Source organism: Bufo gargarizans, chromosome 7, assembly GCF_014858855.1.
Source record: "Bufo gargarizans isolate SCDJY-AF-19 chromosome 7, ASM1485885v1, whole genome shotgun sequence".
In the NCBI taxonomy this organism is placed as follows: domain Eukaryota; kingdom Metazoa; phylum Chordata; class Amphibia; order Anura; family Bufonidae; genus Bufo; species Bufo gargarizans.
The window spans coordinates 75209269-75235736 of record NC_058086.1 but is presented as its reverse complement, the minus strand read 5'-3'; the positions used below and the strand labels follow the sequence as shown (position 1 = coordinate 75235736).

Sequence of the window (26468 nt, the reverse complement as noted above, 5' to 3'; positions counted from 1 at the left end):
CCGCTAGGGGTAGACTCCTTGTCCCAGGACTGGGACATGGACCTGGCGTATGCCTTTCCTCCATTTCCCTTGATCCCATTGGTCCTGAAGAAACTAAGAATATGCTCAATGACCCTTACTCTTATAGCTTCTGCCTGGCCAAAGAGAGCCTGGTTCCCGCTGTTGAAGGAATTGCTCTTAAGAGATCAAATAACTATTCCAGGAAGGAAAGACCTTCTCTTGCAGGGGCCCCTGGAACATCCGAACCTCGAGAAGCTGAGGTTAACCGCCTGGATCCTGCAAGGCAGATCCTAAAAAGAAAGGGCCTGTCTGATAAGGTAATTTCAACCTTACAACAAAGTCGCAAGCCCATAACCTCGGACATATATTTAAAGATATGAAGAAATTTACCTCATGGCTGTCAGAATCACATCCAGGGGTCTCAGTCCCGTCTATAGGTTGCATTCTGGACTTTTTTACAGATGGGGTTCGATTTGGGCCTAAAACCCAGTACTCTTAAGGTCCAGATTTCAGCCTTGAGTTGTTTTCTAGACACCTCTCTAGCAGACCACAGGTGGATTAGGAGATGTGTTAAATCCATTTCCAGGATGAGACCCACTATTAGGCAGACAGTACCACCTTGGGACCTAAATATAGTCTTGTATATTTGAGACTTAATTCCTCCTTTGAACCAATCGAGCAGTTATCAGACAAGTTGCTTTCCTTTAAGACAGTCTTTCTCCTAGCGATAACCACAGCACAAAGAATAGGATAAATTCAGGCCCTCTCCATCAGGGAACCATTCTTAAAGATTTTTGATGATCGAGTCATATTAAAATTAGAACCATCCTTTTTACCAAAAGTGGTATCTCCATTCCATAAAAATCAGGAAATAATTCTTCCTTCCTTTTGTGCCTCCCCAAAAAATGTGCAGGAAGAAAAATGTCACTGTTTAGACGTAAGAAGAAGATCAATGCTGGCCTACTTACAGAGAACAGCTTCTTGGAGAAGAACACAGAACCTCTTTATTTTGTTTGGAGGAAAGAACAGAAGCAACAAGGCCTCAAAACAGACTTTAGTCCATTGGATCAGAGACACGGTTTGCAAGGCTTATATGCTGAAAGGACTTACTTGCCCTTTATCCATAAGAGCCCACTCCACCAGGGCTGTGGCGACTTCGTGGGCAGAAAAAGTGGAGGCTTCAGTTGAACAAATATGCAGGGCCGCAACATGGTCCAGTTTTTCTACCTTTGTTAAACATTATAGACTAGATTCTCTTGCCAACCAGGACCTGGCGTTTGGTCGTAAGGTCCTTCAGGCAGTGGTCCCCCCCTAATTATTAAGCTGGTAGTTCTCCAGTGGGTGCCATCATGGAGGGACGCCCTGGAAACTAAGATTTAGTCTTACTGGTAAACGGTTTTCCAGGAGTCCAACATGACAGCACCCGTTAATACCCCTTCCTTTTCTGTTATAGCCGGGATCCATATATAAAAAATTTCCAATATGAGATTAACATGGAAGTTCAAATAAATGCTTTTGAATCCTATCTGGTGTAGAAACTTGGAAAAAACACTGGTGGGAGGGGCCTTTTAACTTCTCACGCTTCCTGTCCCTACAGAGATCCAATAGGACATCCTCCAGTGGGTGCTGTCATGTCGGACTCCTGGAAACCGTTTACCAGTAAGACTAAATCTTAGTTTTAAAGATCTGCTAGATCAGTTTGTAGTCATCTATCTGGATGACATACTAATTATCTCTAATTCTGAGGAAGAACACCAAAATCAAGTCAAAATTGTGCTACAGCATCTACAAACTCATCAACTCTATATTAAGTTGGAGAAATGTGAATTTCATCAAACAGAAATTCAGTTTCTGGGTTATGTAATTTCTACTGTAGGATTGCATATGCACTCCAGCAAGATTTAAGCAATAATTGACTGGCCAACCCCAAGGAATGTGAAAGAAGTTCAACGTTTTGTAGGATTTGCTAATTTCAACGGATGATTTATCCCAAAAAAAATTCTGCTATAATTACACCAATTACTCAATTAACAAGGAAGGGAATACCATTTATTTGGTCTCCCCAAGCACAGGATGCATTCCTCTGTCTAAAGACAAAATTCACCACAGCCCCATACTGATTCATCCTGACCATCATTGAAGTTGATGCTTCTGACTGTGCAATAGGGGCTATTCTATCACAAAGAACAGGAGAAAAACATTGCTTCACCCTTGTGCTTATTTTTCCCGAAAACTGACCTCCTCAGAAAAGAATTATGATGTGGGAAACAAGGAACTTTTAGCGATCATTGCTGCTTTCCAAGAGTGGCGACATCATTTGGAAGGAGCAGCACAGCAGATAGTGGTGCTAACTGATCATTGTAACTTAGAGTTCATCAGATCTGCTAAATGTTTGTCTCCCCGTCAAGCTCGGTGGAGTCTGTTTCTTAACCGATTCAATTTTGTGATCTCTTATAGACCTGGTTCCCGAAATGGAAAAGCTGATGCCTTATCCAGACTGTTCTCAAATGATTCCTCTTCACCTGCACCACCAACTACCATTCTGTCGGAATCCAATATTGTGGGGGTCATTACTAACAAGGATCTGCTAGAAGACATAAGGGCCGCATATGAGACTGATCCGGTTCTCCTAAATCCACCAGATGATATATCCCTTATGTTTCAAAATAAAGTTTGGACTCATAAGTCTTGCATTTATGTGCCAGAGAGTGTACAACTGAGAGTATTAAAATTAATTCATGACTCCAAGCTAGCAGGTCACAAGAGAATTCAGAAGACAAAATAATTTCTGTCACACTTCTTTTGGTGGCCTAATTATCAAGAGGATGTAAAGAAATATGTTTCTTCTTTTAACACCTGTACCATGAATAAAACTCCTCGTACTTCACCAGTGGGACTTTTGCAGCCTCTGTCAATCCCGTCCTGTCCTTGGGGGTCTATATCCATGGACTTTATCGATTTGCCTGCTTCGCTCAGTACAATTCACATCCAAATTTTGGAAGAATTTTTGTAAAACACTGGACATTGATGTTAATTTGTCATCCGCTTTTCACCCCCAATCAAATGGTCAGACTGAATGCACAAACCAAACTTTGGAGCAGTATCTCCGATGCTACATTTGCCATTTGCAAGATGACTGGGTTGATTTGCTTCCAATGGCAGAATTTTCATACAATAATACTCAGAATGCTTCCACCAAACAAACACCACTTTTTGCTAATTTGTGTTAGCATCCAAGTATCCTCCCTAATTTACCCAGAGACACTTCTATTCCTGCTGTCAATGAGAGTTCAATCTCTCCAACAGAATCTGTAGATGTTAAAGGACACATTAAAGATTGCCCAGGAGAGATATAAGCAAACAGTAGATAAATCCCGCAGGCCTTCTCCAACTTTGAAGGTGGGAGATGAGGTATGGCTTTCTACGAAGAATTTAAAACTTCATGTACCTTCAGCAAAACTAGGTAAAAAATGTATTGGGCCGTTCAAGATTATTGGACAAATAAATGCAGTAGCTTTTCGGTTAAAACTTCCCAGGACAATGAGAGTACATCCTGTGTTCCATGTATCACTTCTGAAACCTGTTATTCCAAATCCATTTCCAGGACGTAATCTGCCTCCTCCCGATCCAGTTGAAGTAGATGGACAAGAACATTACACAGTTGAAAAAATACTGGACACTAGAATTTTCCGAAATCATCTACAATACCCAATTAAATGGCAGGGGTATGGCCCCGAGGACAATTCATGGAAACCTGTAAACAATATTAGTGCTCTCCGACTGCTTAAAGAATTTCACCAAAGATATCCAGAAAAACCAAGCCTAGCATCGTTTTGGAGGTCGATGCTGAAGGAGGGAATAATGTCAGAATTTGATGTAATCTTCTAAATTACCACTAGTGGCTGCTGTTTCACCCACTCTGTACTTGTGTTGCAATTTCACTCCTCCACCACTGGAGGCTGCTGTGTTATCTGAAGATTTGCCCTTAACTAAGATGGCCGTTGTGATACTGATTGGGAGCCTTCTTGTTTCCTGTTTGGGCCTACTTATACCCATGAGGCAATACAAACATTGCTCGAGTATTGTGACTTGTTTCCAGTCTCCTGCTCCTCAGAACTGTCCTTTCCAGACCGTTCTGATTCTTCACTGGATTCTCTACCTTGCGATCTACTCCTCAAGTCTGCGCCTAGCTTGTTCCTTCTGGCCACTGGATTCCAGCCGCGCCTACCAGCAGCGTAACACCGCCTACTTCCTCTATATTGATGCTATAGAGATCACTCAACATTAAAATGTTCATACCCCTGTTCCCTTCCCCCCACATTGTTGTAATAATTCCTATCAGCACTAAAGCTTGAAATGACAATGTATTAATGTCATTTTGATGTACATTGTAACAACTATTGGATATCTCACTGCTTTCTATATGCAATGTACTATTTTCATTGTATCACTTACGTTTCATAAAATCAATAAAAAGAAAATTGAAAAGGAAAAGAAAAGGAGCTGAGAAACAGTGACTACCATATTCATTGCTAGTTGCTACCATTGAAGAGCTTGCACATATCCAAATCTAGGTTCCATCTGGTTGCAACCATGGTCTATCACGTTTTAATCCATCCTTATATTTATAATTTATATGGTACCTACAATTTGGTGATATCATTCCACTATTGCATATTTACACGCTTTTACCTAAGCTACTTGGTGTTATCATTTTAACTATTGTATATTTACATATTTATCTTGGGATTATAATAAAATCTGACACACAATATTTATTCCCGCTATCTGTCCATTTGCTGCAGGATAGTGAGTGCCCCCCACATTTTTTTTCATTTTTACTCATTTCCACTTGGCATTGGGGAAACCGAGGGGCTGAGCACCTGCCATCTTTTGGATAATCTGGTTGAGCCACTAGCACCCCTCTTTTTTTTTCTCTCAGATTATTATTATTAAAACGAATGAACTATTAGTATGTATATGTAATATAAACAGAATATAGATACAGTGATACCTCGGTTCACGAACTTAATTCGTGAACTGACTCTGGTCGCGAACCGAATTGGTCGCGAACCGAGGCACATTTTCCCATAGGGTTCAATGTAAATCCGGTTAATCCGTGCTGACCTTTTTTGGGGGGTTTTAAAGTTAAATTCAACAGTCAACATTTTAATTATATTGGCAGGCACCCGCGTACAATTGCACAAAAGGCAAATATGAATCTATCTTTTAGTGCATTGCCTGAATGACGGTGGGATGCGCCCATTTCCTCCGTGACAGTCGTGGCCCGGCTCGGGGGGGGGGGGTTGGGGGGGGTATGGGCGGGTGGGAGGTGCGGGAATAGATACATTATAGTTCGGTGATTATACAGGTCAGGGTAATCACTTGATGTTATCATGCCGCTAGAAATTATTTCTAGCTACAGAGCTAAACAACAAAGTCCTAATCCTTGCCCTTCTGGGGTTGACCAGTTGCTTTTCGTCATGTAAGGGATCTGGTATATTGCAACTGGCATAATCCTGTGACCTAGGGGGGCAGTATGTTGTTTTTTATTTTTATTTGCGGGAATAGAGTTGTTGTGTATGGGAGAAGATAAATCAGTACTATCCCGCTGGGTAGTATTCATATGTCAATAGGCCTTAATAGATTGATGTGTCAAATTTATTTATCTTGTTTTGTAATTGGATTTTATATCGGGAGATATAAAAGATATATATTAAAATGTTTGCAGAGTACTCACAGTACTTCTTTCTGTGTCTCTTCTTCTCTTCCTACAGGAAGTCACGACCATGTGACAGCCTGGAAATAGCATTAAAATGGCCGCGGCTCCTGTTCGTGAACCGAGGCGGAGTTCGTGAACCGGAGCATATTTTTATGAACTTTTCTGTTCGTGAACCGGGTTGTTCGTGAACAGAAGCGTTCGTGAACCGAGGTATCACTGTACTTGGATTATGTTAGCTCATCCTTAACATTTTAGTAATGCACCCACAAGACAATTGTATTAATTACTTGATTTGGGCCAGTTTATATGTTGCTTGGGCAACTAATATCCACCTACATTTGATATGTGTGATCTTATGTACAGTACATGTCAGTAGCTATATTGAACATTAACCCTATGTGCCTCCTCCTGTATACACATACCTCAGATAATAGGCTGCCATAATTCTGCCTCCACATACCTCAATACCCTCAACATGGGTAAATAGTAAAATGTTAGAAAAAGATTAACAAACATTACTTTGAAAAAAAAAAAACATTGATATGTCAACAAGAATTATTTATTCACCTAATAAGTATTTCACTATAGCTTGGGATTTGTTCCTGAATAACAGCAATTCACTTCTTCAAGCCTTTTCCACCAGGTTGCTGTGGTATCTTAAAACCCACAAGACCGGCAACTTCTTCAACAGTACGTTCCCCTTTGCCATGATATTCTTCATGAAAGAAAATATGGTTCCTGACGCTTTGCAGAAGACATAAGTATGTGGAGGCTTGGAAATGAAGTTCCTGGTGGGCCAAGCACAGCTTTTCACTGGTTACCTGTGAAGTCATATTGCACTCATTAAGCACCAAAAACCACTATATGGGACCTTTGCTTATGTATGGAATATATTTACTACATTTAATTAAACAAAAGATCACTACGTTTTCAAAAAACTAAATGTCATAAAGACATACAGCATGCGCTCTCTACTTAATGCGGAGAACGGAATAAAGTTGGGTCTATGAACTTCTATGAACACATCTCGAGCAGCAAGAGAATGCACAGGCTTCTCTCCCCTTGTTCTAGGGATCATTGTACTATACCCCCACCGATCTAAACTTTTGATATGCCTCTTTGACATATCAAAAGTTTTTGGAAAAGTAGTGACCCTCTAAGTTTTAACACTTAAAACATCAGTAAAAATATAGAGAAAAAGAAGAAATGGACAGGTTATACAATGATCTGCAACAAACCAAAGCTTATAAACATCGCCATAGAATAAATAATTGTTCTTTATATAGTTGTAAAATTAATTATACCATCAGTTAGTTCTGGGATAACTATTGTAAGTTGACAATATATAAAACAAGCTGTAAAACAATGGCAAAATGCATGTTTTTCTTCTAATTCCAACCCCAAATTTTTTTTTTTCCAACGTACCAATTGTATAGACTGTCTCAGTCTGGATTAACCTTCTGATCTATGATCTGTGGTGAAATAAGGACACAGCCTTATTTCACCTTAAGGACCAGGCCATTTTTTGCAAATCTGACCAGTGTCACATTAAGTGGTGATAACTTTAAAACGATTTGACTTATCCAGGCTATTCTGAGACTGGTTTTTTTTGTCACATATTGTACTTCATGACACTGGTAAAATAAAGTAAAAAAAAAAAACTTATTTATAAAAAAAATACCAAATTTACCAAAAATTTGTAAAAACTGCAAATTTCAAAGTTTCAATTTCTCTACTTCTATAATACATAGTAATACCTCCAAAAATAGTTATTAGTTTACATTCCCCATATGTCTACTTCATGTTTGGATCATTTTGGGAATGATATTTTATTTTTGGGGAATGTTACAAGGCTTAGAAGTTTAGAAGCAAATCTTTAAATTTTTCAGACATTTTCAAAAACCCAATTTTTAGGGACCAGTTCATGTCTGAAGTCACTTTGTGAGGCTTACATAATAGAAACCACCCAAAAATGACCCCATTATAGAAACTACACCCCTCAAGGTATTCAAAACTGATTTTACACACAGAAAATAGAGATAATTTAAAAATTTTCCTTTTTTGGCAGATTTTCCATTTTAATATTTTTTTTCCCAGTTACAAAGCAAGGGTTAACAGCCAAACAAAACTCAATATTTATGGCCCTGATTCTGTAGTTTACAGAAACCCTCCATATGTGGTCATAAACTACTATACGGGCACCCGGCAGGGCGCAGAAGGAAAGGAATGCCATACGGTTTTTGGAAGGCAGATTTTGCTGGACTGTTTTTTTTTTTTTTTTGACATGTCCCATTTGAAGCCACCCTGATGCCCCCCTAGAGTAGAAACTCCAAAAAAGTGACCCCATTTTAGAAACTACGGGATAGGGTGGAAGTTTTGTTGTACTAGTTTAGGGTACATATGATTTTGGTTGCTCTATATTACACTTCTTGTGAAGCAAGGTAACAAGAAATAGCTGTTTTGGTGCCGTTTTTATTTTTTGTTATTTACAACATTCATCTGACAGGTTAGATCATGTTGTATTTTCTATAGACCAGGTTGTCACGGACGCGGCGATACCTAATATGTATACTTTTTTTTTATTTATGTAAGTTTTACACAATGATTTCTTTTTCTAAACAAAAAAATGTTTTAGTGTTTCCATATTTTGAGAGCCATCATTTTTTTCAGTTTTTGGGCAATTACCTTGGGTAGGGTATGATTTTTGCAGGATGAGATGACTGATTTGCACTATTTTGGGGTGTGTGTGACTTTTTGATCGCTTGCTATTACACTTTTTGTGATGTAAGGTGACCAAAAATAGCTTTTTTAGTTTTATTTAGATCTTTTTTACGGTATTCATCTGAGGGGTTAGGTCATGTGACATTTTTATAGAACAAGTTATTATGGACGCTGTGATACCTAATATGTATACTTTTTTTATTTATGTAAGTTTTACACAAGGATTTCTTTTTTTAAACAAAAAAATAATGTTTTTGTGTTTCCATAGTCTGAGAGCCATAATTTTTTCAGTTTTTGGGCGATTACCTTGGGTAGGGTATAATTTTTGCGGGATGAGATGACGGTTTGATTAGCACTATTTTGGGGTGTGTGTGACTTTTTGATCGCTTGCCATTACACTTTTTGTGATGTAAGGTGACAAAAAATTGTTTATTTAGCACAGTTTTTTTTATTTACATTTTTTACAGTGTTCATTTGAGGGGTTAGTTCATGTGATATTTTTATAGAGCCGGTCGATACGGACACAGCGATACCTAATATGTATACTTTTTTATATATTAATGTAAGTTTTACACAATAATATCATTTTTGAAATGGAAAAAAAAAAATCATGTTTTAGTGTCTCCATATTCTGAGACCATAGTTTTTTCAGTTTTTGGGCGATTATCTTAGGTAGGGTGTCATTTTTTGCAGGATGAGATGACGGTTTGATTGGCACGATTTTGAAATGCATATGACTGTTTGATCGCTTGCTCGTACACTTTTTGTGATGTAAGGTGACAAAAAACTGTTTATTTAGAACTTTTTTTTTTTTTTTTTTCTTTTTACAGTGTTTATCTGAGGGGTTAGGTCATGTGATATTTTTATAGAGCCGGTCAATATGGACGCAGCGATACCTAATATGTATGCTTTTTTTTCATGTAAATTTTACACAATAACAGCTTTTTTAAAACAAAAAAAATGATGTTTTAGTGTGTCCATATTCTGAGCCATAGTTTTTATTATCTTTTGGTCGATTGTCTCAGGTAGGGGCTCGTTTTTTGCGGAATGAGGTGGCGATTAGATTGGTACTATTTTGGTGGGCAAACGCCTTTTTGATTGCTTGCTGTTGTACTTTTTGTGATGTAAGGTGACAAAAAATTGTTTATTTAGCAGGTTTTTTTACGGCGTTCATCTGAGGGGTTAGGTCATGTGATATGTTTATAGAGCCGGTCGATACGGACGCGGCGATATCTAATATGTATACTTTTCCCCCCCCCTATTTTTTACCTTTTTTTTAACTTTATTTGGGGAAAATGACGATTTTTGTTTATTTTTACTTGAAACTTAATTTTTGGGGGGGAAAACTTTATTTTTTAAACTTTTTTTTCACTTAATTTTTTGTCCCACTTTGGGACTTCAACTTTGGGGGGTCTAATCTTTTACATTGCATTCCAATACTTCTGTATTGGAATGCATTGGCTGTATGAGTAATACAGTGAGTATTACTCATACAGATTCCGGCCTGTGAGATCCAGGGGGCTAGTCCACAGGCTAGTCACCGGAAGGCAGCGCGCTGCCTTCCTTAGGCATCGCTCTGCCTTCCATGCCATTGGGTCCCCCCTACAGCCGCATGGGGACCCGATGGCACCGCTGCAACCACAGGTAAAAGCCCCAAACTGCAGGTCTGAATTGCCCTGCGGTTTGCAGCGATCGCCCCCCCCTACTGTCATGTGTCACTTTATGTGGTAATAACTTTGGAATGCTTTTACTTATCCAAGCCATTCAGAAATAGTTTTCTCGTGACACATTGTACTTCATGTTAATAGTGAATTTGAGTCTATATGTTTTACCTTTACAAAAAAGAAATTCCAAAAGTCAACGAAAATTTGAAAAAATTCAGTTTGCTAAATTTGAATCTGTCTGCTTTTAAGACAGACAGTGATGCCTCATAAAATATTGATTTAATTAACATTCTCCATATGTCTACTTTATGTTGGCATCATTTTGGTAATGTAATTTTATTCTTTTAGGACGTTAGAAGGTTTAGAATTTTAGAAGCAACTTATGAAATTTTTAGGAAAATTTCCAAAGTCAACTTTTTTAAAGGACCAGTTCAATTCTGAAGTCACTTTGTGGGGCTCACGTAGTAGAACCAACCCATAAATAACCCCATTCTAGAAACGACACCCCTCAAACTGATTTTAGAAATGTTGTTAAAGGGCTTCTGTCACCCCCCCTAAAGTTATTTTTCATTTTTGGGCGACTTAAAATCCTTATACTGCGATATATATAGTGCTCATACCCTTTTTCGTTCAGTAGTTTCTTCAATACTTACTGGTAACAGCCGCATCCTCCGTTCAAACAAACCGCCCCTCCTCCTATTAATTGACAGGGCCAGCGAGCGCTCACGTCTTCTGGCTAGCCCTATCTGCCTTCTAAATCTTGCACCTGCGCCGCACCGGTCTTCAGCCGTCACAGGCGCACTGAGAGGACGCTCGCTCGGCCGCTCCTTCCTCAGTGTGCCTGCACCGATTAAGTCACATCTACACCCGGCGCAGGCGCACTGAGGAAGGAGCGGCCGAGCGAGCGTCCGCCTCTCAGTGTGCCTGCGCCGACTGAAGACCGGTGCGGCGCAGGCGCGAGATTTAGAAGGCAGACAGGGCTAGCCAGAGGATGAGAGCGCTCGCTGGCCCTGTCAATCAACAGGAGGAGGGGGCGTTTATTTGAACGGAGGATGCGGTAGAGAGGTAATTTACATATTATAAATGTGCGTTTTTTTAAGAAACTACTGAACAAAAAAGGGTATGAGCACTATATATTAATAAATCGCGGAATAAGGATTTTAAGTCGCCCAAAAATGAAAAATGACTTGACTAGGGGGTGACAGAAGCCCTTTAACCCTTTAGGTTGCATTTGAAGAGACCCAAAGTTACCCCAACAGTGAAACCCCCCCCCCCCCCAAAGGTGACCACATTTTGTAAACTACACCACCCAAGGAATTGTTAAGAGGTGTATCAAGCACTTCACTCAACAGGTGTTTCATAGAATTTTTAGGTTTCAATAAGCATTTATTGTTTTTTTGCAAAATGAAAAAAAAGGCAATTACATAGGTGATTGATAAAGTAAATAACATAAAACAAGTATGTCTCTTGGTGGTATACATGGTAAATATCACATTAATCAATGTACTCTTAGAGGAATGAAAAACTTTCGAGTATGGAGAGGAAGTGTATCGATCCCACACATCCGGCTGGGATTCAATATGGTTCAAAGGGAAATACTATATCGTATCTGGTGAATGGGAGGAAGATAACCAAGGTTCCCACACCCTTTCATAGAATTTTTAATACTTGGGTGTGAAAATAAATGTAGTTGTTTTTTTTTTTTTTTTTTCAAGAAAATTGTGCTTTAGGCCCAAACTTTCTTTTTTCAGAAAAGATAACAGGAGAATATCCCCCCAGAATTTGCTACCCACTTTCTCCTGAAAACAGTAACACCCCAATTGTGGTCGAAAAACTGTTATTTGAGGATATGCCAGGGATCAGAAGGGAAGTAGCGGCAACTGGATTTTCTAACATGGAATTTTCTGTTGTGAGAGATGGAAATCCATTTTGTCTCTGAGTACAAAGGTTCTTGGTGGAAAAATACAGAATGCTGACATGGCACTGTGTGGAGATGGAGAGGGTTAAATAGAAAAAGGCTATATGCAGATAGCACCCACACAACAGTTTCCTCTTTAGCAGAAACTAGTCTAAGCCAGGAAGTATGTGTGTATGTGTGTGTGTGTGTGTGTGTGTGTAGGGAGTAGAAATCATACCTATGGTCTTATATGGTCTTATGATCTGTATCTTGTAACCGCAAGGTTTGAAGTCTATATTATCGTGAGCTTGTCTTTAAATTAAACAGAGACTTATTTGAATACAACCTTGAGGATTGTATTATTCAATTCTTCCGAGTACTCAATACCGATTTGCCATACTAATTTAGAACTCTGCATAAATCAGAGTAGAGATCTTTGCCCTGACAATTCTTTGGCACCCAACGTGGGGCTTGACCAGTGGACTCGACCCTGCAGTTCCGGCCATGACGGGAGGAGAACTGGACTCACAGATAAAATGTACAGCGCTGTAAGGTAAGAAGTTTATTCTTACACAATATATCGGTGTTCCCCGTATCTTCAATCGGGTCCGAGGCCGTTGGGAAACATTTGGATTAGTCATTGGTGTTGTGTTTTATATATAGTCTTGGTGTTGTTTGGATATAGAGTTTTCCTATGTGTAATATAGTTGATGCACTAACAGGAGAGTAGTGAGGAAATCAGCTATAAGGAAGCAGATAGATGGTCGTTTAGTTTCAACTAAATATTTCAGACGTCTGGTAGAGAAACTCTTAACACAGATTTGGGCAATACAGAGTATACCTGAGCGTTACAAATTAGCCAAACACATAGTCGAAGATGTAGAAGTAAAACAAGACAAGAAAAAGACAAAGAAGGTGTTACAGAAGGCGGGTATCAAACATGGCAATTTAGATTCTGAAGTTTGGGAAAGGTTCAAAAGAACACATAGTGATTGGATGAAGGATCAGGAATGTGAGAAGGTTGTGGAATGTTTGTGTCGGGCAGCAGAGAAAGTTAAGCATGAGAAATGGCCAAGCGTAGCATTTGGAGGAAATATGTATTATGATACCAATGTGAAAAAGCATGACGTAGATGGACTGAAAGACAAAAAGTGTCAAAAAGTTATCCAATGGTCACAGGCGGCCCGGCGGGATACTGGATATGTTGTGTTTGTGGAAATCATGAACCTGACTGAACCGAGACATGTAGCGTTTGTGGGGCACCAAAGCCCAGACCACGGACAGGACTTTACACAGTGACTATCAGAACAAGTTTTATTCAACGACTACCAGCACCACTACCAGTTGACGGAGCCGCAGACGAAGTAGACGGGGCAGACAATCAGGCTCCCCAATCCCCACAAGGGAGAGGTCAGTATGAACAACAACATACTGTCATATTTACCTTGGAGTCCTAAGGATCAGATGGGACTTTTAGGGAGAATTTCTGACCCACTGACAAGACCTATGCCTGCGCACCGTATGTTACAACAGATACAAGCCACATATAGGGCAACATGGGCTGACTTAAATGACCTAGTGGCCTAAAAATGGAAAATCACCAAATAACCCTCGAAAAGAACAGTTACTGGCTTCAAAGGGTAAAAACTGACCCGTCCTCGTGGGTTGGGATACCAATGGACCTATGGGACAGAAGTTACTGACATCTGCTTTTATGGAGGGACTGGACTGAGACCTGCCCTCCAGACAAAATTGAAGGCATGTAAGCCTTAATGGAGGGTGACAGCACTACCTCAGTTAGTTGCTGCTGCTAAGGGTTTAGAACTAGACATGTCCACTACCAAATCCTCAAAAATCAATATGGTAGGACAACAGAGACCATGGTCTGGTCAACAGGAACAGACCAGACAGAGGAGGGGTGACTTCAGATGTTACAATTGTGGCAAACCTGGTCACATACGCAGAAATTGCCGGTTACCCCTCAAGAACAACAGGTGAACTCACAGAGCCAGGGTTCAGTGCACACCCCTGGTCCTGTGACCTCACAATAGGAAGTTGGCAACCCTGTGTCCTTATCTGCCATATTAGACAAACCTATAAGACAAAACTCAAATTGGGTGTATGAAATACACTGGGGTCTAGTATGATATACTGACCCAACCAACGAAAAAAAGCACCAATAACCCCATAAGGATGAGAGAACACACATAAAATATATATGTAGTTTTTTGAAACACAATTAAATAATATAAATATGACACAAAGTGTCATGCCCCACTCTGACGATGTGCGGAGGTCGGCCAGGATAGCAGCACGAGTTTAGTGTTGTTTTGGAGCCGTGCTGGATTCGCCTCTCATCAGGTGCACTGGGTGGGGTCATTCGTTTAAATAGAAGCACATGAAATGAGTGGTCAAAATTAAAACTTAACATTTAATATACTAATTTTTAGAAAATAGGTCCCATGATATTTGAATACATAACAAAAATCAAAAGAAGCAACGCGGCGGCTTGCCACACAGGTAAATAATAGTGCGCAGAACACAATCATAAAAGAAAGAAGGTGCTCGGCGGCACCGGAAAATAACCAGGTGGTCCTACCGCTTTGATGAGTAGCTCCTTGAAACAACGATTGTCTAGCCGGCGTTAATGGATGAACACACCAATGCTAGCGGTAGTTGTTTGAACCAGGGCAGTGTGTAGTGCTGGCTAGCCCTAGTGATACCCTAGAGCCCTACAATGGCCTACGTGACCGGATAGCGGAAAACCGCAACCAATCACCTACAGGAACCTCACCCTGGAATTGATGCGCCCTAGTAAGCCCTTACTAACCTAGTCCCTACATGCATGTTTCACTGGAAGAGATGAAAGAAAAAAAAAAAGCTCATCAGGGGAAACATGGGGGCTCGGGCTGTCACTGTGCAGAGTGAATTGACAAAGGTGTCAGGTATGCACTCTGCATAGAGGCAAAGTATGACCACGATCCAGATTAGGATCAACGTGGGCAAACTCAGCTGAAAAAAGAACAAGGAGGGGGAAACTCAGATATACGGTCCCTTTCCTGATAACAGACTGGTGCTGGCGCATGGGCTGATGGAGCCTGGGAAGCGCAGAAAATCGCTCACTTTTAAAGAAAGAGCCAGTCCCTTTTAAAGAAAGAGTGTCTTAGCCAAGTGAGGCTTGGCTAAGACACTCCCACCTCGCTCTGAGAATGCGGTCCACGCCTGCGCATGCGCAGAACGGCAGATCGCATAGAGGGAGGGAGGTCAGTGGACGGACGCGAGTAAGAAGGATGACGTCACCGCGTCCCATCTCGCTGATACAGGCGAGATGACGCAACGGTTGCCATGCGGGACGCTGATTCCAGGCATCGTCGCGCAGTGTAGCTCCAGATATGTAGCTGCACTAAATATGTATATGGTATTTAATGGCACAAAAAGAGTAAACATAATAGAATCTTGAATATGTTGGCAATATATGAACACATGTTACAAGGGGAAGAGAGGATAGTGACACAAAAAAGGGGTAGAAAACAAAGGGACAAAGAAATAGAAGGGATTGAAAAAGACACCAAGGGACGCATATATTGAAGAGTATGTAAACAGACGCACAATGACTAAATGAAACAGCTGTAGTTAAGCTGTTCATTAAGACCCGTGGGTGAGACTGTGCCTAGTATGTAAATCCAACGGGATTCTCTTTGGAGTAACAGACGGTCCCAGTTTCCACCACGGGTTGGGCGCGCAACTTCTTCAATTCCCATTGCCTTCAGGCAATTGGGGTTCCCCTGATGGTAGTCATGAACATGCCTCGACACTGCTGTATCCCTTTCATTGGAAATGTCGCCAAGATGTTCGCCAAGGCGCCTGCGTAGCTCGCGTCTGGTTTTCCCCACATATTCCAAACCGCAAGCGCAGGTGATCTTATAGATAACACCCTGCGTCTTGCAGTTGATAAAGTCCTTAATGGGAAACGTTTTTTTCAGGTTAGAGCTAAAGAAAGTTTTACCAGTTTGGATAAGACCACAGGCTACACAGCCACTGCACCTAAAGCATCCCGTAGGCCTACGGTCAAGCCAGGTGCCCTGTCTCGGCACCGGTGAAAAGTGGCTGTGTACGAGGAGATCTTTAAGATTACTACCCCTTCTAAATGTTATCTGGGGGTAGTCATGTATGACTTCCTTGACATCCGGATCCATCAATAAGATGGGCCAGTGCTTACTAAGGATTCCTCGTATCCTGTCGGAACAACCATCAAAGGTAGCCAACAATCGGATCTTCTGGTCCCCCAGAGTACTCGCCCTGGGTACCAAAAGGTCCGAACGGGCCGTGTCAGTCGCCCTGTGGAAGTGGAATGCCTGCTTGAGTATGTTATCAGGGTACCCCCTATTAAGGAACCTAGTCCTTAGATCATTTGCCCTTTTCTTAAAATCTGGTCCCTCAGAGCAGTTACGTCTGAGGCGTAGATATTGGCCACACGGGATGCCCCTCTTGAGGGGGGTGGGGTGACTACTGCTCCAATGAAGGACCGAATTAGTAGAGGTAGGCTTTCTGAAGATAGTTGTTGATAGTTCGTCAATACCTTTTTTGGAGATAGAGATATCGAGGAAAGGGAGGCTCACTGGATCCGATTCATGTGTAAATCTAAGACCTATGTCATTACAGTTCAATTTGTTGACCAGGTCAGAAAACGATGATTTAGAGTCGTTCCAGATAATGAAGATGTCGTCGATGTAACGGGCCCACAAGCCTATGGGCCCGGTACTCGACGACATCTCCTCAGAGAACACAATGGTTGCCTCCCACCAGCCCAGGAGCAGATTCGCGTAGGCCGGCGCACAGGAACAACCCATCGCCGTGCCCCTGAGCTGGTGGTAGAGCTTGTTACCAAAATAAAAAAAGTTATGCGTCAGCAGATATTCAAGAAGTCTCAGCACAAAGGCATTGTGCCGAGAGAACTGGCAGCCCCTCATACTCAAAAAATGACCTACTGCCTTAAGGCCGGCTTGATGGGGAATAGACGAGTATAAGGCCTCTACATCAATACTGCCCAAAATGGCCTGTGGTTTGATACTAACGCCCTCAAGCCTTTTGAGGAGGTCCATAGTGTCCCTGACATAGGATGGCAGGGACACTACGAAGGGCATAAGGATTCTATCAATGTACGCACCCAGATTCTGGCTAATACAGCCAACACCAGAAACTATAGGCCTTCCTTTAAGGGGAGTTGTCCCCTTATGGACCTTCGGTAGGCTGTAGAACGTAGCGATAACCGGGTGTTTAGGATACAGAAAATCCAGTTCTTCCGCGGAAATTAATTTATTTGTTTTAGCATCCTGCAGGATATCCCTGAGTTCTACTAGATATGCATCTGTTGGATAATAGGACAAGACTTCATAACTTTTTTTTATCGCGAAGGATCTGTTCACACATGATCCTATAGTCAGTTGTATCCAAAATCACTGTATTGCCCCCTTTGTCCAAGGGTTTCACAGTGATTGAGGAGTCATTTTTCAGTGAGGTGATGGCTTCCCAGTCTTCCCTAGTGCAGTTATTGCAGGAGGGAAGTGGTGTTATTTGTTTAACCCTTTCACGACTGCAATCTGTATATATACGTGATAGCTGCACATACCCCGTGCAGCTACCACGTATATAAACGTTCTGGCAGCTCTTTAATCCAAGCGCTGCAAAGCGCTTGGATTAAAGCTTCTGCCCCTGCCCTGTATGCTGTCACGGACAGCATACAGTGCAGTAATGCCGGCAAGGGACCAATCAGAGTGGCCCCTTGCCGGCAATCGATCCGATTGGTTAGTCTGTGCAGACTAACCAATCGGATCGCGGCAGTGTTAAAATGCCGGTTTCATGCTCTGATCTGCGATCTGCAGACCAGAGCATGAAATCAGGTAATGTGTCCTCGAGTAATACACCCCCCCCCCTGCCGATCTGTGCCTCTGATCTGTGTCTGTGCCCCCCCTTGTGCCGCCTGCAGCTCAACTCCTACTAGCTGCCGAGATGTGGTCCGCCCCCTCCCCGCCCCCTCCAGTCATTTTGTAGCCTCCCCGATCCCCCCCTACCCATGCAGTCATTTTGTAGACCCCCGATCCCCCCCCACCTTTCCAGCGCTGCCCTCCGATCCCCCTGCTGTGTGCGATGGCGGCGGCTCCATTACTGAGCCGCCGCCATCAGCAGAGAGTGTCAGCTCTATGCTGACACTCTCCTGTAACCCCATAGATGCCGCGGTTACGGCATCCATGAGGTTAACAGAGGGAGGGAGCTCCCTCTCTCCACCATCGGGGCTGCAGCGCTGTGATTGCAGCACCCGATGGTTGCCATGGCAACCGGACGCTTTGCAAAAGCGTCCTGTTGCCATGGAAAGGTGTCCAGTGCTGCCACCTACAGGACATCTGGAAGTATTATACTTTGGAATACAAGAGCATTGCAAAGTATAGTACAACTATCAGCCCCACTGGATCTTGAAGATCCAAGAGGGAACTGATAAAAAAAAGTGAAAATAATAAAAGAGAAAATAAGTAAATAAATAAATAAAAATGTAAATTAAACAAATAAATTGCCTTTTCCTATAAAAAAATGAAAAAATAAAATAAAATACACATATTAGGTGTCAGCGCGTCCGTAACGACCGCCTCTATAAATATATCACATGATAGACCCCGTCCGATAAACACCATAAAAATAAAATAAAAAAAAACTGTGCCAAAAAAAGCTATTTTTGTCACCTTACATCACAAAAAGTGCAACAGCAAGCGATCAAAAAGGCTTATGACCCCCAAAATAGTACCAATCAAACCGTAAACCCGTCCCGCAAAAAATGATACCCTATTTAAGACAATCGCCCAAAAAATAAAAAATCTATGGCTCTCAGACTATAGAGACACTAAAACATCATTTTTTTGGTTTCAGAAATGCTATTATTGTGTAAAACTTAAATAAATAAGAAAAAGTATACATATTAGGTATTGCCACGTCCGTAACGATCTTCTCTATAAAACTATCACATGACCTAACTCCTCAGATGAACGCTGTAAAAATAAATAAATGAAAACTGTTCCAAAACAGCCAATTTTTGGATCACCTTGCCCCATAAAGTGTAATAAGGAATGATCAAAAAATCCTATGTACCCAAAAATGGTACCAATAAAAACCTCAACACTTTCTGCAAAAAACGAGCCCCTGCACAAGATGATCGGCAGAAAAATAAAAAACATATGGCGTTCAGAAAACCAATCCAGCACAATCTGCCTTCCAAAAACCGTATGGCATTTATTTCCTTCTGCGCCCTGCCGTGTGCCCGTACAACAGTTTACGACCACATGTGGGGTGTTTATGTAAACCGCGGAATCAGGATAATAAATATTGAGTTTTGTTTGGCTGTTAACTCTCAATGTGTTAAAGAAAAACAAATTATAAAATGGAAAATCTGCCAAAAAAGTGAAATTTAGAAATTTCATCTCCATTTTCCTTTAATTCTTGTGGAACGCCTAAAGGGTTAACAAAGTTTGTAAAATCAGTTTCGAGTAACTTGAGGGGTGTAGTTTCTACAATGGGGTCATTTATGGGGGTTTCCACTATGTAAGCCCCACAAAGGGACTTCAGACCTGAACTGGTCCTTAAAAAGTGGGTTTTGGAAATTTTCTTAAAAATTGTAAGAATTACTTCTAAACTTCTAGGCCTTCTAACGTCCTAAAAAAATAAAATTACATTTCCAAAATGATGCCAGCATAAAGTAGACATATGGGGAATGTTAAGTAATAAATATTGTATTAGGTATCACTTTCTGTTTTAGAAGCAGAGAAATTGAAATTTGGAAAATTGGGAATTTTTAAAACTTTTTGGTAAATTTGGGATTTTTTCATAAATAAAGGTGAAATATATTGACTCAAATATATGACTATCATGAAGTACAATGTGTCACGAGAAAACAATCTCAGAATGGCTTGGATAAGTAAAAGCATTCCAAAGCTATTACCACATAAAGTGACACATGTCAGATTTGTAAATTTTGACCTGGACACTGGGGCATCAATGACCCTTGGTCATGAAAGGGTTAAGGTCTGCTGTCACAAGTTGGAGGAAGATATCCAAGCATGATACATCACTAGAGGGGGGCATCTTAGTACTTTTATTCCTTAGGGTCGTAAATGGACCTAGACCAGATAAGCCTCCGTCTGATTCCTCCAAACTGTGCAGCAACCTAACATCAGAAAGGATACTCAAGGGTATCCCTAGTTCCTGACACTGTCGCTCGTCCTTGTGTAGAAAGAATTTACGCCACCTAAGTTTCCTGATGAACAAATGTAAATCCTTTGTCCAGGTGAAGGCGTCAAAACGGCGTGTAGGGACAAAGGATAAACCCTTGCTAAGGACAGCCATCTCAATATTATTAAGTATTCTCTGAGATAAATTTATTACTTGGGGGCCTGCTGGTCCCGTATCCTCGATCGGTTTCTCAACGGGTAGGGGGTAGCCTGATCTAAAAAACCTTGGGGTTGGCCTCTTCCTCTACCTCCTCGACCCCTGCCCCTTCTATACTGATTCTTCCTCCTTGGTACCGTACTACCCTGCTCACGTTCACTATCGGACAGGTCAGTCTCCGTGGTAGATAATTCAGAGACCACCTCCCTGACAGTGACTTTGTCTTTAAGGACAGAATACGCTTTATTCTCCTTAAACTCAGCAAGGTCCTTGGTAAACTGTCGGTGCTTCCGTTCTCTGAGATAAAATTGATATTTCTCTATGAAAGACTGCAGCTGCTTCTCTTTATTATTAAAATCGGGGTCCTGGGTGAAGGTTTTGGTAACATCAATCTGAGCTTTTAATCTCTACCCAAGACTCTCGAGATTAATCTTCTCCTCCTCCAACAATAAAGCCATGAATTGAAGGGAGCTGGTGGTGGCTAACAGTTACTAAAACCGGGGCTTCTCTGACGGTTGACAGGGGTGAGTAAAATCCTCAGGCCCCTGGGAACAATGCCATGCTTAATATAGTTATCGAGGCTCTGCACCTCCCACCAGCTCGATAAATGTTTATATAATTTATTCAACTCCTTGAAAGCAGTTTTGAAGGAGGGAATAAACTTTTTTTGTACATAGGATTTGTCACAGAAAACCTCCTTCGCCTCATCAAACCATGTGTCCGTATTAAGACCAACAGACAAGAAGCCTGCCATACCAAGAAGGATCAAACACTAGTAACAACGTAGATAATTATAAACGACCACTTGAGTCAGACAGAAGCACATGAAATGAGTGGTCAAAATTTAAACTTAACATTTAATATACTAATTTTTAGAAAATAGGTCCCATGATATTTGAATACATAACAAAAATCAAAAGAAGCAACGCGGCGGCTTGCCACACAGGTAAATAATAGTGCGCAGAACACAATCATAAAAGAAAGAAGGTGCTCGGCGGCACCGGAAAATAACCAGGTGGTCCTACCGCTTTGATGAGTAGCTCCTTGAAACAACGATTGTCTAGCCGGCGTTAATGGATGAACACACCAATGCTAGCGGTAGTTTTGTTTGAACCAGGGCAGTGTGTAGTAGCCGCCGCGTTGCTTCTTTTGATTTTTGTTATGTATTCAAATATCATGGGACCTATTTTCTAAAAATAAGTATATTAAATGTTAAGTTTTAATTTTGACCACTCATTTCATGTGCTTCTGTCTGACTCAAGTGGTCGTTTATAATTATCTACGTTGTTACTAGTCATTCGTTTAAATAGCACACCAGATCAGTGCTCTGAGCGGATTATACTAAACATTGTGGTCTTGGAAGCTAGGAAGGAAGGTTGTCCGTCTGTTCCAGATCAGAAAGATAAGTGGGATTTCTAGTTTGGTTGTTTTGTGTCATCTCTCCCATCCAGCTTCTGTGCGAGCAGGCTGCTCCTATTTCCCCTCTTCACCATCTCAGGGAATTTAGGGTTTTGTCAGACCAGGCACGAGGACACATCTTACCTATCTTTAAGGTCTGCATGTGGGCTGAGCAGTGCAGGGAAAGAGGTCAGGGATTAGCTAGGAGGTGACCCTTCCCCTGTCTCTCGCCCAGAGCCTGGTTGGTGGGTTATCTGTGAGTCTCAGTGCACGCCCGCCGTGACACAAAGGCAGAAGGTAAAGGAGGGTGGGATGCCCCATGTAGCGGGACCATAAGCAACCACTCTCACATATACCTGACTAACAAGGAAGGGGGGTCACAAACCCTGGGTATAAAGCTGCATAAAGATGGGAATATGGTAAGTTCGCCCAAAGTGACCTATAAACAGTATGCTGCATGCTAGTGAAGTATGCTGCATGCTAGTGAAGGGTAAATATGGTCACACATAGCAGACCTGCCCACCCTAGGTAACAAAAATGGCCATCTGGAGAATACAGATAGCAGGCAGTGGGGAATGGGGATGAGTCGCCGACTAGTAGCAGACAAGTGACTGCCGTGGGGGGTGGCAGACGCAGTGAGTGCACAGTGCACTAGTGCAGCACCTGCAGTTACTGTATGGGGGAACCAAAAGGACTGCACTGCAGAAATTATATGAGGCATGAGCGCAGCAGCCACAATAGGAGACAGTGGGGGCAGCAGCCACGCAGACAGTCTACTGGTATACTGTATGGGGGGCCACAAGGAGACATATGAGAGCAGCAGTAGCAGTCTGTGCATGTCTGCTGACTCAATGTCTCCACTCTCCAGTTGCGTCATGTCTCCTTGTGTCCCCCATATACAGTAATATCTTGTTATGCCTTGCTGCCTTCGGTAGGCAAGTTGCCCGCTGTATAATGTGCCCTGCTCAGGGCTCATTATGTCACTGCTGCTTTTTCTGTCCCTATTAGGTGACGGTCTAGTAGGGTCTACTACTTCCAGAGAATAGTGGTGCAGTGCAGTACGAGAATTCCCCTGAGAAAGACACTGCAAGGTGAGGCAGGGTTGTGGTGGGTCAGGTGTGGGGAGTCAGTATTGGATACATTTTTGTTAATATGCTGCTGCTCTTTTTTCTGTCCTTAGGAACTGCATTATGGCTGATGCTGGCGAGACTGTGACCCCTGATAAAAGCGGGCGGACAAAGTCATGCAAGGCATGGGAGCACTTCACTCAACATCCGTCCAACAAGTTGGTTGTCTGCAAAATCTGCAAAGCAGCGCTCGCGTGGCACGGAAGCACAACTGCGATGAACGAGCAGCTTAGAAGGAAACGCGTTGGCGTCACAGAGGAAGGAATAACCCCGTAAGTAATAATAAATGATCTGTATTAATTTATGCAGGTAAAAAGCTCTTTCTGTGTCAAACCTACTCATTTATGTGAGTAAGTTAGACAAATAGATTTTTACTAATGTATTTCTTTTTCAATCATTTGCAGTAAGAAGCAGCGCTCCATGAGTGAACTTCTGCATGTAAATCCCCCATGTACACCAGCACAAGCTTCTGTTCTCAGAATATACGTGATAGCTGTATACCCCGTGCAGCTACCACGTGCAGCTACCACGTATATATACGTTCTGGCAGCTCTTTAATCCAAGCGCTGCAAAGCGCTTGGATTAAAGCTTCTGCCCCTGCCCTGTATGCTGTCACGGACAGCATACAGTGCAGTAATGCCGGCAAGGGACCAATCAGAGTGGCCCCTTGCCGGCAATCGATCCGATTGGTTAGTCTTTGCAGACTAACCAATCGGATCGCGGCAGTGTCAAAATGCCGGTTTCAGGCTCTGATCTGTGCTCTGCAGATCAGAGCCTGAAATCAATATCCTCGTGGCCCCACCGATCCATGCAGCCCCCCCCCCATCTGTGCAGCCCCCGCCCCCGATCGGTGCGTGCAGACATCTCTCTCCCACCCCGATCTGTGCAGCTCATCTGCATTCTGTTCTCACTGCTGCCCCCTCCTTGAGTCCGCCCCCTGCTGGCATCAGATACCTCCCTCCCCCCCCCTTCCAGCGCTGCCCCCCTGCTGTTTGATGGCGGTGGCTCGATTCCTGAGCCGCCGCCATCAGAGTGTCAGCTCTATGCTGACACTCTGCTGTAACCTCAGAGATGCCGCGGCAGCGGCATCTATGGGGTTAATGGAGGGAGGGGGCTCCCTCTCTCCACCATCTGGGATGCTGCGCTGCGATGGCAGCCCCGATGCAAAAGCGTCCGCTGTTGCCACCTACAGGGCATCTGAATGTATTACACTTTGCAATGCAAGAGCATTGCAAAGTATAGTACAGCCATCAGCCCCACTGGATCTTCATGATCCAAGAGGAACTTGATAAAAAAAAAAAAAAAAATAATTAAAAATGTAAAATTAAAAAAATAATTGCCTTTTCCTATAAAAAAAAAAAATACACATATTAGGTATCACCGCGTCCGTAACAACCGTCTCTATAAAGATATCACATGATAGACCCCGTCCGATAAACACCATAAAAAAAAAAAAAAATGTGTAAAAAAAAGCCATTGTTGTCACCTTACATCACAAAAAGTGCAACAGCAAGCGATCAAAAAGGCATATGACCCCCAAAATAGTACCAATCAAACCGTCACCTCGTCCCGCAAAAAATGATACCCTATTTAAGACAATCGCCTAAAAAATAAAAAAGCTATGGCTCTCAAACTATAGAGACACTAAAACATAATTTTTTGGGTTTCAGAAATGCTATTATTGTGTAAAACTTAAATAAATAAGAAAAAGTATACATATTAGGTATTGCCACGTACGTAACGATCTTCTCTATAAAACTATCACATGACCTAACTCCTCAGATGAACGTTGTAAAAATAAATAAATGAAAACTGTTCCAATACAGCCAATTTCTGGGTCTCCTTGCCCCATAAAGTGTAATAATGAATGATCAAAAAATCCTATGTACCCAAAAATGGTACCAATAAAAACCTCAACACTTTCTGCAAAAAACGAGCCCCTGCACAAGACGATCAGCAGAAAAATAAAAAACATATGGCGTTCAGAAAACCAATCCAGCACAATCTGCCTTCCAAAAACCGTATGGCATTCCTTTCCTTTTGCACCCTGCCGTGTGCCCGTACAGCAGTTTACAACCACATGTGGGGTGTTTATGTAAACCGCGGAATCAGGGTAATAAATATTGAGTTTTGTTTGGCTGTTAACCCTCAATGTGTTAAAGAATTTTTTTTTAGAAAATGGAAAATCTGCCAAAAATTTTAAATTTAGAAAGTTCATCTCCATTTTCCTTTAATTCTTGTGGAACGCCTAAAGGGTTAACAAAGTTTGTAAAATCAGTTTTGAGTAACTTGAGGGGTGTAGCTTCTACAATGGGGTCATTTATGGGGGGTTTCCACTATGTAAGCCCCACAAAGTGACTTCAGACCTGAACTGGTCCTTAAAAAGTGGGTTTTGGAAATTCTCTTAAAAATTCTAAGAATTGCTTCTAAACTTCTAAGCCTTCTAACGTCCTAAAAAAATAAAATGACATTTCCAAAATGATGCCAACATAAAGTAGACATATGGGGAATGTCAAGTAATAAATATTTTATTAGGTATGACTTTCTGTTTTAGAAGCAGAGAAATTGAAATTTGGAAAATTGAGAATTTTTCCCAATTTTTGGTAAATTTGGGATTTTTTCCATAAATAAAGGTGAAATATATTGACTCAAATATATGACTATCATGAAGTACAATGTGTCACGAGAAAACAATCTCAGAATGGCATGGAAAAGTAAAAGTGTTCCAAAGCTATTACCACATAAAGTGATGCATGTCAGATTTGTAAATTTTGACCTGGACACTGGGGCATCAATGACCCTTGGTCATGAAAGGGTTAAAAATGTTAGTCACTGACATGCGACCACTGTCCATGGTTGAAGACAAAGGATTCCAGAGAATGGTCAGTGCACTAAATCCTTCATACAAGCTCCCATCAAGAACCCATTTCACCATACTAATGGAGGAAGTACAGGGAGACCTTTCAGCATGTGACAGATACCATTAACCATAATGAGAGCAGAATAGCGTTGACTGCAGACATATTGACCAGCGTAGCAACTGAGGCTTACCTTGGCATAACATGCCAAGGTCCATAAATATTGGGACATCGACACAATTCTAACATTTTTGGCTCTATACACCACCACAATGGATTTGAAATGAAACGAACATGATGTGCTTTAACTGCAGACTGTCATCTTTAATTTGAGGGCATTTACATCCAAATCAGGTGAATGGTGTAGGAATTACAACAGTTTGCATATGTGCCTCCCACTTGTTAAGGAACCAAAAGTAATGGGACAGATTATTAATAATAAATCAAAACTTTTACTTTTTAATATTTGGTTGCAAATCCTTTGCAGTCAATTACAGCCTGAAGTCTGGAACACATAGAAATCACCAGACGCTGGGTTTCATCCTTGGTGATGGTCTGCCAGGCCTCTACTGCAACTGTCTTCAGTTCCTGGTTGTTCTTGGGGCATTTTCCCTTCAGTATTTGTCTTTAGCAAGTGAAATGCATGCTCAA

General features: G+C 41.7%; 1 protein-coding gene across 1 annotated transcript in view; it reads right to left on the bottom strand.

The window, feature by feature from the left end:
- Positions 1–6263: 6263 nt before the first annotated feature.
- The window catches only part of FMC1 (formation of mitochondrial complex V assembly factor 1 homolog), a 100221-nt gene continuing 80016 nt past the window's right edge, over positions 6264–26468 (bottom strand). The window contains exon 2 of the mRNA XM_044301419.1: positions 6264–6543. Coding sequence (XP_044157354.1) covers positions 6340–6543 — 204 coding nt within the window. The 3' untranslated portion in view covers positions 6264–6339. The remainder of the gene's footprint in view (positions 6544–26468) is intronic.